At 31.4% G+C, this 19,269-nt stretch overlaps 1 protein-coding gene across 1 annotated transcript in view; it reads left to right on the forward strand.

Annotated features, from left to right (window-relative positions):
* LOC106468800 (UPF0668 protein C10orf76 homolog) overlaps nucleotides 1–19,269 on the forward strand; it is a gene marked incomplete at its 5' end in the record, with an annotated part of 40,588 nt that overhangs the window by 7,789 nt on the left and 13,530 nt on the right. The window contains 5 exons of the mRNA XM_013929238.2: nucleotides 238–296; nucleotides 2,283–2,348; nucleotides 4,110–4,240; nucleotides 13,760–13,848; nucleotides 17,656–17,738. Of these exons, the coding sequence (XP_013784692.2) occupies nucleotides 238–296; nucleotides 2,283–2,348; nucleotides 4,110–4,240; nucleotides 13,760–13,848; nucleotides 17,656–17,738 (428 nt within the window). The remainder of the gene's footprint in view (nucleotides 1–237; nucleotides 297–2,282; nucleotides 2,349–4,109; nucleotides 4,241–13,759; nucleotides 13,849–17,655; nucleotides 17,739–19,269) is intronic.

A 19,269-nucleotide genomic window follows, 5' to 3' on the forward strand; every position in this document is an offset into this window, starting at 1 on the left:
AAAGCAGTTACCTGTCTATTTACTGGTTTTATGTTTATAGTAGCTGGAGCCACCATATATGTACATATTAACAGTGTAGTTACCTCTCTGTTTATTGATTCTACATCTATTGTAGTTGAAGCTACCATATATATTTATATACATAGTTATATATTTATATAGATGCTAGCTGGATTACCCATCCCTTGGATGGAAATTATATAAATTCATGATTAATGCTCATATATTTTTTTTCAGCTGAAGCAAACATTCAGACTGCTAAACTGTGTTTTACCATTCTCATTTGTATTGCTGAGGTAATTTTTTCTTTTTTTCATAGAGATCTATCATAAGACTTGAAAAGACAAAAATTGATGTTTTCTATATATCTTTATTTACTTTTATGTTTTAAGAAAAATAACTGAAATTTAAAAACTTATTTGTAAATAGCAGTAATATATATGCATATGTAATGTATTTTACAAAATACTGGTTCTCTAGCACAAACCGAAGACTGACTACTTTGTAATGGACAGTTTTATACTATTGGATATGGTAACATGACTGCACTTGTGCATCACTGCAACTTCTGTAATACTAATCTGGCATGGCTGAAAGACCAATGAAATAAAAAAAATATATATATATATATGTATAATGTTATGAGACTAAACATTTATAGTTTCTTGTTATAATTTATAGTCATTTCAGAATGAAAAAAGCATAACTTATATCTATTTCCTTATTTTTTATATTGGTTATGAGGTTGGTCAAATCAACCAAACCCGTTCAGAGATACAATAGTGAAAATAACATAAAATATAAAGCTTTTTCTAACAAAAACTTTAGATAATTATCTGGAAATTATTAGAAGGTTACAAAGATTTTACATGTGTAATTTGACAATTTTCTGATGCATAAAAATATTTTTAATCTTAAAATCAAAATTACTTTGCATGTTGGATAGTAAACATTTCAAAAGAAAAAATGCATGAGCAAATCATTACTTAAAAAATATTAAAAGTTTGATATTTTGTGTACTAAAGCCTTGTAATGTTTACTGGTAATCTGCAAAATTTCATAAAGACATGCTTCCTGTTTTAAAAGTTATAGTTTGAAAATTGTAACAAACACAGAATGGTTACAATGTCGGTTTTTGGGACTGAGCCCATAGTGAAAGAGATAATACTGTTTCTGGGTATGTGAAATAAAACTTTCGACTGACAGTTTCCAAAGATCAGACAAATAAATTTAAATAAATTTCACATTTGCCTTGGTTTGTTACACTAATCTATTAGATTCATTCATAAATGATGTCTCAAACTAGAGTGGTTGAAGTGGTTGTATCATTAAATATTGTAGTTATCTATCATCATTCTTATTTTTGTATAACATCTGAGTGTTTGATGTTGTTTACAGGAAAAGTTATGCTGAGAAGAATGTCTTCTTTCTGAGCGTGTCTATTAGATACAATCATTTTATAATACTGGTCCATTCCACTCATTTTCCCCTGAATGCAGTTCTGCTAATTGTATTCTGACTTTGATTGGCTGTGTACTTTTTTTTTAGTCTAGATTATCATCATACTGCCCTGTAGTTTAATTTTTTTTCTTTTCATGTTGATTAGTTCTCGCCTTCTTTAATGGTTAGGTATTCTGTCTTTCAGTATTTGAGAGGTAAGTATTCCTGATTTTAATTTTACATTTTTAAGGTGAAATAAGTTTCAAACTGGTACTTTATCTGAAATAACTTCTCTCCAGCATACCCACAACTGAATTTTCATCACAGCTACAACTTTCAATAAAATTTAAATTGTGGTAGGAAAACAGAGCTTATGTAAGATCCTCTGATGCTTGCATAATAAGTCATATAGAAGGTGGGAGAGAAGAGAAGTATTTTTGTTGATGTATGATCAACATTTATTATTTCATAGGTTAGTACCTGTTTGAAATTCATTTTAATCCTAAAAATGTAAAATTTGATGTGGTGGAATTATATTTGTCAGGCCCATAAAATTTGTTAAGCAACATAAAAATGAACACATACTGTTTGTTGTGCTCCATCTGATGTACAGTTGATATGAACTGTTTCTCAGCTGAACAGGCTATTATTTAGAAGCTATTTTGCTTCATAATTTATTTCTTAAATCTGTGTTTTAAAATTTACATATATTTTCTTTACAAAGTGTTTTGGTTATTTGACATTATAAAAATTGAATTTGTACAACATGGGATTTTCTTTAACTACTTGTGCTGCTGTTTTGAACGACTTGTAATTTATGTTCTCTTTTTCTTCTTAACCAGGATCAATATGCTAATTCTATCATGCATGATATTAACATGGTTTTTAAAGTTCAACTGCACAGAGTGGTAAGTAGCAGCTACCTTTAAGAATTTATTTAGGTTATTTTCATATTACCTAGTTCAGGCCTTGACAAATCCTGGGCACCAGGTCACCATGGTGACTAAAAATTTCATATTGGTGCGTAGTTGTTTTTTCATTTTATTCTTGCATAGGGCTGTGCTAAATGGAACTCGATTCTAGAACAGTTCAGGACTCTTTGAAATCCGGAACTATTTTCACGTTCTTTGAGTCCTAACTCGAACTTTGTTTCTAGGATTTTAATGGTGGATTCAACCCTTTTTCAAGTTTTTTCAGGAGTGAAGTGCTGTGGTTGCACAACATATTACTAATTTCATGCCATTTTGTTTTTCTTCTTTCTTTTAATTCAAACAATCAGTGTGCATGTTTAGACTCGGATGGGGTCAAAAACAGTTAGTTCAGGCAATACTATCAAGTGGTTGTTGATATCATGATGATTAGCATGCACTCGTTGCTGTGAAAGTAAATAAATATATGTAGCCCCCATTTCCCAGTACAAACAATAGTGAAGTTAGGTTAGGCAGACCTGGCTCCTAAAAATATTTGTTGAGGCCTGACCTACTTGATTTGTATATACTCCTTATGCACATTAATTAATAGATCCTTCTAGAAATGAAGTAGACACACATTTTGCTAGTTCTACTAACACCAGTTATGATATATTATGTTTATTTTCTTTGTTTTAGGCTTTGCTGCTTAGGAAATGCAAAAGTGCAAGCTCCTGTCGTATCTTGTTATTCTTGTCATTGATTAATCTATATAGAAATTTCAGATTATAATTTAGTAGCCAATTGACTTTCGACAATGACGCTTTCTCTTGAAAGAAATGTGTAAGTAGTGATGTCTACAGCTAAAGAATGACATAACATATACATGTATTTTTTAATTTTATTATATACTTGTTAATAAGATTTTACACCAAAAAACTATCTGCACTAACCCAGAAATTCAAAGATATTTTAGTGTACACACCCAGTGATGCTACATTTAAAAGAGAAATTGTACAAAAGTGAATCTTATATTAAACTATTAAAAACTTACCGAGGCTTACATTGGTGATTAATGGGGTGTGTCCTGAAAGTACCACCCAGGGTTTAATCATCATTGTTTGTGTTAAGGCAACAAGTTGTACAATATACACACCAAAAAGTCACACATCTTGCAAAGTATGTTAAAATATATTTTCAATTAGTTTTCAATATTACACATTTTTGTAAAAATATTTAAACCAATCAATTATGTCTTTTTTTTCACTTTTTAAATCAGTTTTAGCCTTGCTGAAATTTGCAGAGTTTCAGAGATTTTTACATGATACTGCTCCTTCACTGCAGGTAACTTAGTTGATACTAGTGCTAATACATTTTATTTAAATAAGCATGTGAAAAATGAATAAATCAACAGATCAAGCTCACTCAGTCCATATTTAATGTGCTTGTTAATTGACAAACACTTACATTGTGAAAATTGGTAGGAAGAGAAATGTTGTGTTTATTTTAATTAAAAAACATGTGAAAGAGACCATTCATGTTTTGCTAACAGTGATTTCCATTTTTGCAGATTTTTAAAGCAAAACTTGTCTTAATTTTTTGTCTGGTACTGTGTTGTTTATATTGTTTTTCATTTGAATTTTTACAAGTTTCAACTAGAAATTTAAATTTTTAAAATAAAGAATTTTACATTTGTAGATAGCACTATAATTTTGACTGATATTTTTATGTAGGCAGTTCATTGTATGTTAATATTTTCAGCCCATGAGACACCGTAAAGTGTCATCAGAGAGACGTTCTCCATCACGTCCTCTTGCTTGTGCCATCCTTGACCTAATGGTTGAGTTCATCTTCAGCCACATGAGAAAAACACTACTTTTGGAACTTTTTAAGTGAGTTTGAACAACTGGTAGAATCATTGTAATATTACTTGTTACATCATGGAATTCAGATCTTAAAATTCAATTATGCATTAGATATACATATTTATTTGAATTTTTAGTTTAGTGCCTTACTAAGATTTACATGTTTCCACAAGATGCTTACGTAGTTGAAACAGTAAAGAAAACTTTTTACAGATGTTTCTTATTTTTATGTGATAAAAGTTAAGAAACCACATCTCAAGGTTAAAGTGAAGTTTTATACCAAATATGAAGTATTCTGGTCATGACTGGGCTCCATGAGCTGGGAAACTACATTTCAAGGTTAAAGTGAAATTTTATATCAGATATGAAGTATTCTGGTCATAGTTTGGCTCCATGAGCTAAAAAACTACATTTCAAAGGTTAAAGTGAAATTTTATATCAGATATGAAGTATTCTGGTCATAGTTTGGCTCCATGAGCTAAAAAACAACAATCTAAAGATTCAGTTAAAGCTTAGTTTTTTTATATGTAAGCTCTTTGAAGCTGAAAACTATCTAAAAGTAGTCTCAGCATTAAGCACGAGGGCTTATAGGGCTAAATTTCTGGGTTTGATCTTTATTGTTGACACAGCACAGATAGCTGTCACTGCTTGTTTTGTCTTGACTTGTTGACTGCTTTTATCCTTCACCAAAAATACTAATACTAAATATGAAGCCCCATGTATTATTAGATTCACCCTTAGTCACTGAGTTAGTCTGCTTCTCATCAACAACCCTGGACAAGGGCAAATGGAAAAACAAAATTAAGTTTCTTATAATGGTGATCTGTGTATTATATGCTTGGTATTTTTGTTGCCTTTTATTCACCACAGTGAACCTATGTTAATATAGGTTTTGAAGAAAACATACTAGTGATGATACTAATTTATTCTTCTGGATTATTCAGCAAGCAATTTGTTTAAAGTATCTAAAAAAAGATATATGAAGCTCAATCTAACACATGTCACAGCTCTAGATCAGTTTCAAGGAATTCCACCTTTCACAAGTAAACTTAAACAACCAAATTACCATACAAATAATATATATTTCACCACTGTAAAAAGCCTTGTTTTGTTATCAATTTGTTTCTTTCCAGAGTTAGTAATGAAGGGTGGAATTTCCAAAAAGTGGTTTGAGTGACAAGTAGTGAATCAAATGATTGATTGAGATTAATATTCCTTTTTAGTATCTTACTGAATAATTGGAAAGAATAAATCAGTAGTACTGATACTACATTTTCTTCAACTTCTATAAACATGCGTTAACTGTGGTGAGTACAAGATAATCAAAACACCAAAAATATAATAATAATTTCCAAAATACATTGCTTTTCCGTTAAGATATTGAAACTACTCTTTATACTTAGTATCATAAGTACCCTGTCATGTCAGCTAGAAACAGCAGTAATAAAGAATTCTAACAATGATTCGATCACTTCTCCAATCAGCTTATTTCCCTGTGAAAGGGATGTTTTGAAACATCCAATCAGTAGTAGAACTACTAAATAAAAATGACAGAGAATTTGTGGAGTTCAGCAATTTAGTTAACAGTGCCTGACTGAGAGAAACAAAGGGCGAAATTTTTGATAATTTTGTTTTGTAATGAACAAAGTGCACATGTCACAACATTTTACAGAGTTACATTCAAAATTAACTAAACTACCTTATTAACAATGTATATGAAAAAACTTGGCATCAAATTGTGGTTAATAAATAAAATTTTAATATATTTAAGTTCTTAATTTTTTAGAAAAATCTTTAAAAGAATCCTCAATCTCCCCTAGTGTGAGAACTGTGATGTTTACTGTCTAGATTTTCATTTTCTCTAAATGATGTATTATATTATGTTGTTTTATGTACAGAGAATTTTCTGTTTTGTTTCAATTCAAACTTTTTTCCCAGGTGGAACACATTGATTAGTTTAGCTGAATTTTTAATAGCTCTTATTGCATAGTTAAAAAGATAGAAATGTTATGATAGTTATAGGACATTGTCTGCTTGTAATTTGTTATTATTGTGGTTCTTGGCTGCATTATTTAATTAAATAAAAAAATATTTAGTGTAGTAGTACCATTAGTACAAAAATGAAAGGTTAAATTTCACTGACAGTCAACAGCAAAAAAAAGAAGTTAGGTAAATATTATGTTTCTTGTTTTTCATGTGTATTCTTCAGTTGTTATTATAACAGTAACTAAAATCTAAAAATTAGAAACTTTTTACTGAAAAAAAACAGATATTATTTATTTAGGGAGTATTGAGGATTTCTCAAATGGAATTTGTAAATTTTCAGATGAAGAAAAGCATTTTTAATTTTAACATGAAAATCACTGCACTCAGAGCAGTCAACACTGACTTCATATAATTATGGACAAAATTGTAATAAAAATACTTCACTAAAAATTTTGATTATTTGTCTACAAAATACCTTTAATATTTACTGAAGGCTTGCAAAATTTTGTGAAGATAGCTAAATACTTTCAGGGGTATACCAACTTTAATATATTATGGTTACAAATAGCAAACCTATTGAGATAAAGATAAGCTATATTTAATATCAAAATGGTTTGCGCATGACCTGCTGTTAAGTGCGCCATTGCAGAAAAAAAAAATTGTGCTCTACACTTTAGGGTGGTTGGTGTGTTATAAGAATGAAAGCTAAATCCTCATTATTAAATTAGACTAATCCAATTGTTGATAGTAGGTACTGATGAATAGCTGTCTATCATTTCAAAATTGGGATGACTACCACAGTATACGAAACACAAACAATCTAATATGAAACTGAGTGACATATTAAAGTTTTATTTTAGCTATAATTGTAATACTAGTAAACCTTCATAAATAATTCATAACAGCTTGTTTTGTAAGTTAATATGGGTCAGAGCAGAAAGTTAAGCCTTGGAGAGTTATAAGGCTTATCATTTGTGTTTTTGTCCATTTTAACACATTAGTATTTAAATTAATATAATAAAATTTAATATCTCCAAGTTTTAGTGCAGACCTAATAGGAAGTCTTCTTACACTATTAATCGATAGGGTGTGCTCTAACCAGTGAGGTAAAGTGATTACAGTGTGGTGTATAGTAGTATGTCAGAATTCAAAAACACGTGAATAAGTAGCAAAAGTCAATAACATGGTCCTAGAAACAGTACACAAAATAATGCATACCTCAAGCAGCTGGAGAATGAAATGAGTATTCATACTATACTGCAGGGCTATTGTCAAGATGCACAGTTGCCAGATAGAGCATGACTAGATTAGAAACTTGGATTGTTTCTAAACAAATAAGGTCCTTGAATGTAAAGAATTTTTGCTTAAGCAGTGTTCCTAAAATAGATTATTTTTAATCTGTAAGTGCACAAGAACTTTTGGAAGCTGCAAAAGTAGAAAACACCTGCGCAATTCTACCCACACATTGTACCCAGTCCATGTACTAAAAACGCCTGACAGAAAAACAAGACTACAATTATTCTTGTCACAAACTTTTCTTTCCTATTTAAAGTCATTTAATCAAAATACCATTTACAAAATTAGCAAGTACTTATAACATTCCATTGTAAAATGATTTAGTAATTAAATTTTTTTCCCTGTCACAATATATAGAAACATCACATTATTTACCACAGCTTGGGTGTGACTTGTTGAAGGTCTCTTCATGATGATCCTTTTGCTTCTAGTTAATCCATATTTCTTTGTTTCCAATGCCATTAAGTACAAGAGATATCCCCATGCTGGAATTTCTAAATTCCCAATCTAAATATATCTTTGCCACCTGAGTGTATGAATATTTTGTATTAGAAAATATTATTACATACACTTCCCAAAGTAATTCAGTTCTTAATGTCATTACATTACCAGCAAAATGCCAAGCAAAATACATGACATTCCACCTTTAATTTATCTTGGCTGTAGTTGTCATGTGAGTTGATGATATGAATATTCAAAGTTGTCTTAATATAACATACTTAACCCTCTGTATTAATGTAGTTTAATCTTTCTTCCTGTGAATAGTAAGATTATAAGAAATAGTGACAAAAATGTTTCAGTCAATTATTAAAATAAAAATTCTATGAACTCCAGTCTATACCACAAATTTTATTCTAAAAGATGTAGCTGAGCATAACACAAAGCTTTTTATTACAACCCATTAAACTTTTGTTAACAAAACCAGTGACATTGTATAAGTAACTCTCATCAATTGCTTATTTTTTTGGCCAATAAACCTCTAATCTATCATCATGCTTCTAACAGTCAGTACACTTTCTACAAGTTCATTGAGCTTCGGAGCATTTTTAAAACTAAATATTTGGTTTACTCTAGCACAAGTCATCATCAAACTTGATGTTGAGTTTGCTCTAGTCAGCCATCTTTAAACCTGCAACTTTGTTGATCTATTCACTTACTATCTTCATACTGGGGAAAAAAACGTTTGATATTGTTTAGGAGATTTTAGAGATTACATAAATGAAATTTGACAATTTTCAGATGAACACAGTTATTTTTAATCTTAATATGAAAATCACTTTGCCCATGGAGCAGCCTAAACTTTGACTCCATATATTCATGGAGAAATATTTAGTAAAAATAATTCATTGAAAATTCTGATTTTTTTTTTTTTTCTTCAACAAAAGACTTGTAATGTTTTCTGAAAGCTTGCAATATTTTGTGAAGATAAACAAAACATATTAAAAGTTATAGTAAAGAAACTCTAAAGGTCCATTTGGGATCACAAACTCGGTTGAATTAACTGAACTTATAAGGATAGGGTTAAATGTTAATTTATTATCTACATTTTGGTGCCAAGTTTATTCATATATAATGATATACAGTTGTTTAATTGAAAAGTCATATCATGCACACTTTGACCTAACAGTAGGATGAAGGTTAAATAGTTAACCATCAGAAGTAATCTAAAGACACAACAATTTATTTCAACTACAGTAGGAACCTTACTAGAAGCTCATCAAAATTTTGTATTATATGTGGTCTGTGCCAGATGGAAGTACGTCATATCTTTGAACAAAGTGTATATTGAAATAAAGATTTGCAAAAGTCTGGGTATATATTTGTACAGCCAGTGATACAATATTTCATGATATTGAACATGATGTGAAAGTTTTTCCAAGGGATTTATAATGGTATAGGTTATAGCTTTATTGGTAAGTTAAACACCTGGAAGGTAAAAAAAAAACGTCAGGTTGAACTCTGCATACTATCAAGCTTACATTCAGTAACCACTATACTATGAGGAATTGTGACTTCTGTATTGAATGGAAGCCAGTTGGGTATGTCTTTATTCGATAAAGCATCCATCCACATGTCCATTCTATATGTCAATGTCTCTGCAAATTGCAAAAACAAATGGGAATTTTTACTACACTATTCACAGACTTCTTCCATAGATTTCTGTGTCTTTGCATCATTCAAATGGACAATTGAAAGTCATTTTCTGCACAAGATTGATAAACTTTGAAAATTACAGGAATAGAAGGAAGACAACAATGATCTCAGTAAATTGCATAGAATCGTCCTGCAATGGAAATTACACTCCAGAGAAGCAGTTCATAACCAAGAATATCATGTAAAACATCTGGTGGTAGAAACAAAGGCTGTAAGGTTTAGACACTCATCCTTGTGTCATTGTGATAGGCAGTGAACACTCCTTTGCAGTCTTCAGACATTAGGCAATGTTTATTATAGTTTATTACTTTCAGAACTGAAGGCTAAATTTGCTCTATATCCAACCTTTAGTATTTGCAATCTTTAATTCTATGGAGCTGTTTACAGTATACATGAAGTGCTTATATCTTTCTGAGACTTTTTTATTCTTTTGTCACATGATAATTATGGATTATCAATCAGAAATGGAACTTTTGTATTAATTAAGAAAAATTATATTTCTAACATAAATGATATGAAGTTCCTTTTGATATTATTTAATCATTCATTCTTTTATTTATCTACTGGCTTGACCCCTGGTGGGTCAGTGCTAAGTTACAGGCTTACAACACTGAAGTCCAAAAAATTTATTGAGTAAAAACTAGAATGAGAAAAAATAATTATCAACCAAAAATTTTTTGAGAGTGAAAAATATATTTGAATTAAACAGGTTAGATAAATAAGAATTCAACAAAATTAATAAAGTTAAAAGAGATGTGATACTCGCCCAACTGTTTGAGAAAAAAGGGATTGAAAAATTCACATGGTACTGTCCATCTCCAGTATTTTGATGAACAAATTATTTAGTCACAATCAGGAGAAACAGGGCAAATAAAAGATAAGTTTTAGTCCTAGGATACATAGGTAACATTAGTTTCAATTTTGTAAATGAAGAATACTGAATGCAGGGTGGTTAATTTTCCCAGAATTCAGCATGATTGGGTGTTGTGTAAGGAAAGTTAATTGAGGTTAATGTTAATTAAAGAAATAGATGATTGTCAAAGAAGAAACTGGTGATTGGGTCCAAGAGACCCCTCCTATACTTCCTAGAGTTAACCATGTTTGCTTTGAAACCTCATTCTGGCTCAGAAATAATATTATATTCATCTTTATCTTGTAGAAATCTGTGTTATGCTACAATACGTGTGTCATTACTATATAACGTACTCTTGATCAAACACAAATTTTGTGACTTCATACCATATACTTAAAGAAAATAATCTGAACAAGCATAAATCTGAGAGCTGCTGTGATTCAAATTTGCTTTAGCCAACTAAATTAACTCATTTCAAGTACTATAAGTTTTCATTTCACTGACTATTAACAATATTAACTTCTGTTAGATTCTACTCTTGATAACCACTGAAATATAAAGTAATGCTTAAGACATTCAAAACACTGTGACTGATAGTTGGCTAAAGAATTATCTTGATCAGTGGAGTTGCATGTTTTAAATTCCAACTCCAAAAATGGTGTGTCAAAATTAAATTTTCTATAGTTAAACCACTTATTACAAATACTTGGTACTGTGCACAGCATGGTCTGTATAGCTTAATTTTATACTACCATGTATTCAAATTCAACGTGTGTGATAATGCCATGTAAAAGCATTACACTTATTGTCATAACTTAACCATAAGAAGCTATATAATTTTAATAATACTATGCTATTATATTTCAGTATATAAATTAAAATAATATCATAGCAAATATATTTTAAATAGATCTTTTTGTTTATTTGGTTTGTTTTGAAAGTGCTGTAAAATTTGCTGAAGAGCCCACATGACTCAAGCTAAGCTTATTTGTAATTTTAATTACTTTAGTCAACCTAAACAGTTGTACATATATATATATAAATGCAGTTCTTACTATGGATTACGGAATACTTCTGTTTTTAAGAATCAGTTGATCTTCTGAGACCAATAAATCTAAAGATAGGAAATTCCACCCATTGGAACTTTATGTAGGGTCTTTATTTTTTACATACATATACACACTTTAAATTCCCAGACTGTTTAATACTTTCTTTTAGAAAAATGGCTAGATGTAAGCTAATGGTTAGTATGGCAGACTTTGAATCAGAGGGACCTTGGTTTATGTACTGTTACCGTCATGCTCTGTACTTTTAGTTTGTAGGTGCATTATAAAGGTGATTGACATATCCCATTATCAAATTAGAGTAACCTAAGAGTTGACCATAGGTGCTGTTAACTAGCGGCCTTCCCTGTACTCCTACAAAATTAAGGATGGATAGCAAAGAAAGCCCTTATATAACTTTACAATAATATCCAAAACAAACAAATATTTAAAGAAATACACACCAACTAAGAATATATATATATATACACACACACACACATACACACACAATTTTTATTGTGTGATGTATAAAACAGGTTTATAGAATATGAGTTTTAGGAAAAGCAATTCACAGCTCACAACTGTAGGCATAGTTTTTGAAACCCTGACAGATAATATAGTTTAATGAAGTGTGAGATACTAATAGGAATTGTCCTTCAATATAAACTGCTATATTCATTCTTAAATACTGCACACCTAAACTTGTATCAGCTGGCTAGAGAGTGTAAGTACAATTAATGTTATATAGGAGGGTGATGTTGCAATAACTCCAGTTAGCCAGTTGTTGAATAATACAGAGTGATTATAAATAAATCCCCTATATAGGAGGGTGATGTTGTAATAACTCCAGTTAGCCAGTTGTTGAATAATACAGAGTGATTATAAATAAATCCCCTATATAGGAGGGTGATGTTGTAATAACTCCAGTTAGCCAGTTGTTGAATAATACAGAGTGATTATAAATAAAGCCCCTTATTTAAGATGATTATATCTTGATATATTTAAAACTATTTGTTGTAGGGGAACAAAATTTCACCAGAGACGAATTAAAAATTAAAGGATATATTTAGGAATGTTTGGACTTCTTATTTCTCTTTCCTGGACAGTATTTATTGATTCTTGCAATTTCATTTCTAATGACTGTCAAAGTAATTCAATATTCAAAATGTATCTGGTGCAGATCTATAGTTCTCACCATTCAGGAAGTGGACATCAGATTTCTTTTTACAATTACCTTTTGATAAAGCAAAACTGCTATCATTTTCATAGCAAAGTTGGATAATAGCTGCACAATTTTACACAGTGACACTCATATTTTTTAAATCACCTCTCATATTGTTGAAAAGACAAGAAATAATGAAATAAAAACAATTAAGAGAAAATGTTTTTAGGTATATAGCATAATATGATTGTCAATGAGTATCTGGTGAAAGTTACTCTCCAATGAGAAGAGGTTTACAAAGACAGATCCATATTCATTGTTATTACATGTTTGTAATAACAATGAATATGGATCTGTCTTTATAACTATTGTGTAAGTTAATCCTTTGATTATAAAGTATTAAAGTAAGATTAACAGTGACTTGTATACTGTTTTGTTCTCTCAGGTTGTCTTTCTTTTCTATAGGATTGTTATAGGTGTTTATTTTGTCTCGTTTTCCTACATTAGTGTTCTACATGGGCTCTAATATGCCAACTTCATATGTTATTGAATTTTAGTGCAAAGCTACACAAAGGAATTAGCTAACTGTGCTTTATCCACAATAGGGAATAAAACCCCAAATTTTAGCACTGTAAATCTGTAAACTTACCACTGGCCCACCAGGGACTTTTATATTGTGTACATGAAATTTTATTTGAAATACTAGCACAGACTCATCTATTGACTGAGTTAATGATAAAAAACATGTTCTACATTTTTAAATGTTTTGTCAAATTCTAATCACTAGAAATGTAAATGATATTACCAAGTGAACAAAAATATGATATTTGATTATAGAAAAATTGTAGTTAGAAATTTAGAAGTTCATTTTCACAACTTTGGATCAAGTTTAGAAATAACAAATGAAAACTTAGTAAGCATGCAATTTATTTGGCATTCAATTTGTTGTGTATATAATTTTATTTCATGCTCAATTTTAAAATAAGGTGTGTTTTTTTGTTGAGCTGTTTTGATCCTAGCTAAGTGTTGAAAAAGTCATTTCTTTCTAGTCGCTGTCTAGGAATCATTCATCGATTGTTGTGCTACCAGAAAAAGTGTCGGGTACGACTACAGCATAATTGGAAAGAACTTTGGACAGGTGTGTGGTTCTTATTTACTTTAACCATTTTACTGACTTAGAGGGGTTTTTTTTTCCTGTTTTCTCATAACATTTAATTTTACATTTTTTTCTTTAATTTGTTCACTAGTAGTTCAGCATTTTCTGGTTACAGCAAACTGTATATGCATTAAAAAGCATAAACTCCCCACGCAAAACGTACAGACATACTTGAACACAAATATATTACAAAACAGAATACACAGGTTAAGAAAGATTGAATATATTCTGAAATGGACTTACCTCCTCTCACTCAAAAGCTATCTCGATCATTGTTTTCATGAATTTGCATTTGAAATTTTCTCGTTCTCGATTTCTATGTGTTTTAATATAAATTCGAGGTTTTCTGTGGCAGATAATGTTATTACCATGACAGGCAACAATGGACATGGCACGACTTCCCAGAACATTGGGTCAACTTTATCTGCTGAGGAAGTGCATGCCTTAATTCGTAGGGAGCTAGAATCTTACATTCGGCCAACGTTTTCTTCTTCTTTTCAACGTGACATTGTTTCTGAGGATGAGGACACTCATTCAGTTGCCACTTTTGTGTCTCTTTTTTTTTAAAGCACCTTCCCCCAATTGCCAGTCACCACATCTTTCAAGTGGGGGGAGCTTTGTTTCCTTCCTTTCTTCCTCTAGCTTCAAGTTCTTCCAGAAGATTTGTGGTAACTTTTTGAACATGTACACTTCACACCAGTTTGATATACCTGTAGTAGGCCTGGTTCCAATGCCCTTTGCATTGTTATCTACTAGATATGGCTGTGTCTTCCTCCCATGGACATTCTAAACATGTCCCTTTGTCAGGGGTAAGTCTTACTGCTTCCTTTCATCTATGTTTTCTTTTCAGCTTCCCTAATCTTAGCATCTTCTTTACGGATCCCACCTTGTGGCAAGTGTTGTCTAGTCAGGTATGCTTTGTCTCAAGCCTGCACTAAATGAAGTAACTATATAACACTCATGGTTAAGGTGAGGTATTTCTGTAAAGCCACTGGGTGCTTTCCTGGTGATGTATATGTATATCTGTGTATTAGAAATCATTAACACTATATCTGGTGGACCACTACTCATGGACTTCATGAGTAAAGCAGAAGGGGATTTCTGCCAATTCTTTGATTCTTTAATTGGGTTCAGTCTGCTTTTCAAAATAGGGAAACTCAGTCACCCATTTTACCCTGTGTGATGTTCCTCCAGACTCCCCACTGCCTTTTTATCCTCCTATTTTTCTTCTAGTGAAGCATGGGAGTCTTTACCACTCTCAATTCTCAGTCACTGGTAGACCACGGGGCCTTCCTCGTGAATGTAATTCCATGGTACTATATTCATGCTAGTTTATCCACTCAGTGAGAATAGGACAAATCTGGTTTCCTATGGGCACTTCCCCCAGACGTTTTCTGCCTGGGCAGACCACCCTAAAAAAAACAGTGATCAAATAATTGGGGCCAGCCTACATGGGATCCTCATCATAATTCCAGATGACAATGCCCTGTTCTTACAGTTATGTGTAGTAGATGTCTCTCTTCTCATTAATTCCAGATACAGGATGTCTCTGCCCTGCATTTACAGTTGAGTGAGTTATGATTTTGACCATAATACTGGTTACAGCTTTCTCTGTTCTTACAGGTGAGTTGATGTGATGTCAAGACCCTGTAATCCCAGGTTTGGTTTGTCATACTTCTTGCTCCCACTGTGTCAGGTTACAGCTGTTGCTTACTTCCTCTTCGTAATTCTGTTTGCTTGATGATCCATTCTGTATACTTACGGTTGGGGTTGTCGGGTATCGATAACATGGTTCACATGTTTTTTGTTGTTGTTTTTTGTATTATATGTTGTTACAGCTTGCAAGCACTACCTTTTTCTACCCATTTTGTGTTCCTTTCCTCATTCCTGGGTGAAGAGCATACGTGTTCCAGAAGTAGTGTGGTACCCCACAGATGTGCTTCATTTTCACCCCTGAGCACATCCGTTCATTCTGGGTGGTTGCTTTCCACTTGGTTTATTTTTTGTGCCCTCCACTTTTACAATGTGGGATTCTAGATTTTGTGTGAGAAGAGGCAAGCTCATTTTGGAAGTTAACATTTTCTTATACTGAAAATGTATGTCTGATAGGTACTTACCTCCTCTAACACACAATTCCTGCCCTTTCTCCCCACTAAAACTGCTGTTTTTATTCTAGTACCTGCAAATTCTTGAAAGTGAGGATTGAGTGGGAATAGCAGAGAGAACTAGCTGTGCTGTTATAGGTGGTGCAATACTATTGGTAGAGAATAGTCACATGATATGTACATGTTCAGAAATGGCATAAAACTGGTGGGGTATAAAGACTGGTGCACTGATTCCAAAAAATCTTTTAGCAATGCTTAGAGGGCAGACAACGATCGAGATAGATTTTGTGTAAGAAGAGGTATGTATCTATCGGAAATACTTTTCAGTGTAAGAAAATGTTAACTTTCATAATTTTAAGGTAAGTATTTCAGCTTTCCTCTACTCACTTTGCAGTTAGAGCTGACAGAACTTCACATGGTAAGCTGCAGGAACCTAATACTGAAACCCACTGAAATTGAGCAATTTTGAGTGGAATTGATTGACATTGATTAGTAAGAGCAATAAGAAATGTTCTCAAGGCCTTAAGGACAACTTTCAATCGGAACAAATTATTGTAAAAGCAAGATAAAAATACCAGAAAATGAAACTACACAAGTAAACCTTAACATGCTTTTTAATACTATATTCTGAAAAAATTAAAGTTCCCAAATTAGTCTTAACAACTGTCTTTGTCTCCTAACGTTATGAGACTTGTACTTATTGATAGAGAATACACTAGACTTATCAACCATTTTATATAAGATTACCAGACTCATACAATATTGATGGAGCATATGGTCTCAATTTACCACTTGTCTTACGTAACATTAGCAGGCTCATACAGTATTGATAGAGCATACAGTCAAAGCTTATCAACTTATCTTAAACAAGCATCAGCTTTATATAGTACTCCTATGACACTATTACAAGCAGGAAAGTTTCAAGGCCACATGACATGTAACTAATTAAGAAACTACCAAAAACAGTAGAATTACACTGTGCCTAGTAGAAAATTATTAAGCTTGCATGGAACTTCTCAAAATAAACATGTTCAAGCCTATATAGCACCACCTCAACCACAAAAATGTTAAACCTGTGGTATTATGATAAGTAGGAATTTTTAAAGGTAATGTACCTAACATAAAGTTATCAGGGAAGAAAGGTAATGCATCTAGCAGAAAACTATCAAGGTAGCATGGTAGAGTGTCAAGACAATAAAGTAATTACTTTAGTGGATAGATATCAAAGCTGCATAGACCTATGTTTAACAGAAAGGTATCAAAGTTGTGTGATACAACACAGAATATTTAATGTTATGTAGCATTAGACTTTGAAGTAAATGTTCAGGGCTATGTGGTACTATGTTGAAGAAAGTGTCAAGTGATACTTCATTAAATAGGAATGGTTTGTGTTTATGTTGAATTTATTTTTCAGCATATTCAACATCATGCATATTGGTTCAGACTTTTAGTTTATTTGCAGCATCTTTTTTTTTAAATACATATTTGAATGATAACTTTGTTTGGGAATCAGTATCTAGAACAATAATTAACTTTATTGCTTTGTTAAATAATTTCTCATATTGTAATGCATACTTATATTTCTGTATTTTACTCTCTCATAACCATTTGTTCATAAAAACATAAAAATGTTAAGACTTAAGAAAAATAATTCATATTAAAAATATTTTCTTTATATTCTTAGCATTAATCAATCTTTTGAAGTTCATGTTGAGTCATGAGTCAGACCTAGTTAAAAAGTACAACACTTTCCAGTTAGCTCATCAGGTACGTCAAAGCGTATTTTCCTAAGATATTGATAAGTAATGTTCTAAAACCTTTTATAGCCAATTTTATAGAACAGTTGAAGAGTGCCATCATTTGAACCTGCAAATTATTTCTTTTTATATTGTATTCCTTTATCAATGACCTGTAATATAAGAAATTGATTATAAAACACCTTTCTAAGAGTTAGTGTACATACTTGTGACGTATACTTGCGTATCTTTGTTTTCATATATACTGTGAGTTGTATAATCTTTGATCATTCTTAACAATGTTTCACATTTAGTATTAAGTTAAATCTTTCATTCAGATAAATTTCATTGTTACTCACATCTAGTTTACAGTTCAATCTTTAATCTCGTTTAATGTCATGTTAAGTGTACAGTTAAATCTCAAATTCAGTTAGATGCCATTGTTGCTCACATTTAGTGAACAGTTAAATCTTTCATCTAGTTATATATCATTGTTGCTCAAGAGTTAGTCTAAATCAAGTGGTTTTCACTTTGAGTTTAATTGTGGAATATGTTTTGTTCCTTCATAAACATGAAACTCGTAGTTACAAATTAAAGTTTGGCTGTAATTAACTTCACAATATAACACTAATTAGATAAAAATTTGGATTATAAATATTCTTTCATTACATCTTAGAACACATTTTCAAATGTTTTTGATGAGAATTTGCAAGCTAGTTGTTTGTTTTTAGAAACTTTACTGGGTAGCTGTTACTTCAGAAAAGCTAAATATACAGTTTATACAATATCCTGGTTTATCTATGCATGTTTAAAATAATAATTTGACTTCCAAAGAAAGTTGCCAGGTATCTACATGAATTGGGCATCAAAGACTATTTGAAATGTTTTCTATTAACTAAAAATTTAATACTATCTGCTTCAGTGGAATTAGAGTATAATTCTATAAATGGGGTGGGGGTGGGGGGTGAAAAGGAGGTCAAAATGTAGGAAAAATTTGTAAATTGTCACCTTTTTAAATCTTAGAACCTGCACATTCATGCAAACTCAGCTGTCTAGTTATATGATAACATAGGCCTGTGAATGTAAACTTCTTAAAAGTTATTTTGGTTTTAATAATGGATTTCCCATAATTCAGCTATGCAGATCTTGAAAATAATATAAATTTTTTTCTATTACATAAGGATTTTTTACAAATTGGGAAGGAAAAAAAAACTCTTACTTAGATCAAATTATTTCATTTACCACAATGAATATTTTTTATTGTTATGTGTGTTTCTCGTGGTTTCTAGAGCAATCAATAAGACACTTTGTGATTGGTCCAGTGAAATCTGTAGCCAGTGGTTGTCAACATTTTAAGCATAACAAAATGTGACCCAATTTCAATGAAAATGATGCACTTATGTAAAAGTACATATGACATTTTTTGAAACCTGTGGTTGATGAGCCAAGTATACACCTGGAAAAAAGTTAAGCACCCCGTGTTTTTTTCAAGTGATTCAGATTCGACGTTCTTGTGACTGATTATAAATTACCATTGAATCTAAACGTGTTTATCAAATGAA

This window comes from Limulus polyphemus, unplaced genomic scaffold (assembly GCF_000517525.1).
Source record: "Limulus polyphemus unplaced genomic scaffold, Limulus_polyphemus-2.1.2 Scaffold3169, whole genome shotgun sequence".
Lineage (NCBI taxonomy): Eukaryota > Metazoa > Arthropoda > Merostomata > Xiphosura > Limulidae > Limulus > Limulus polyphemus.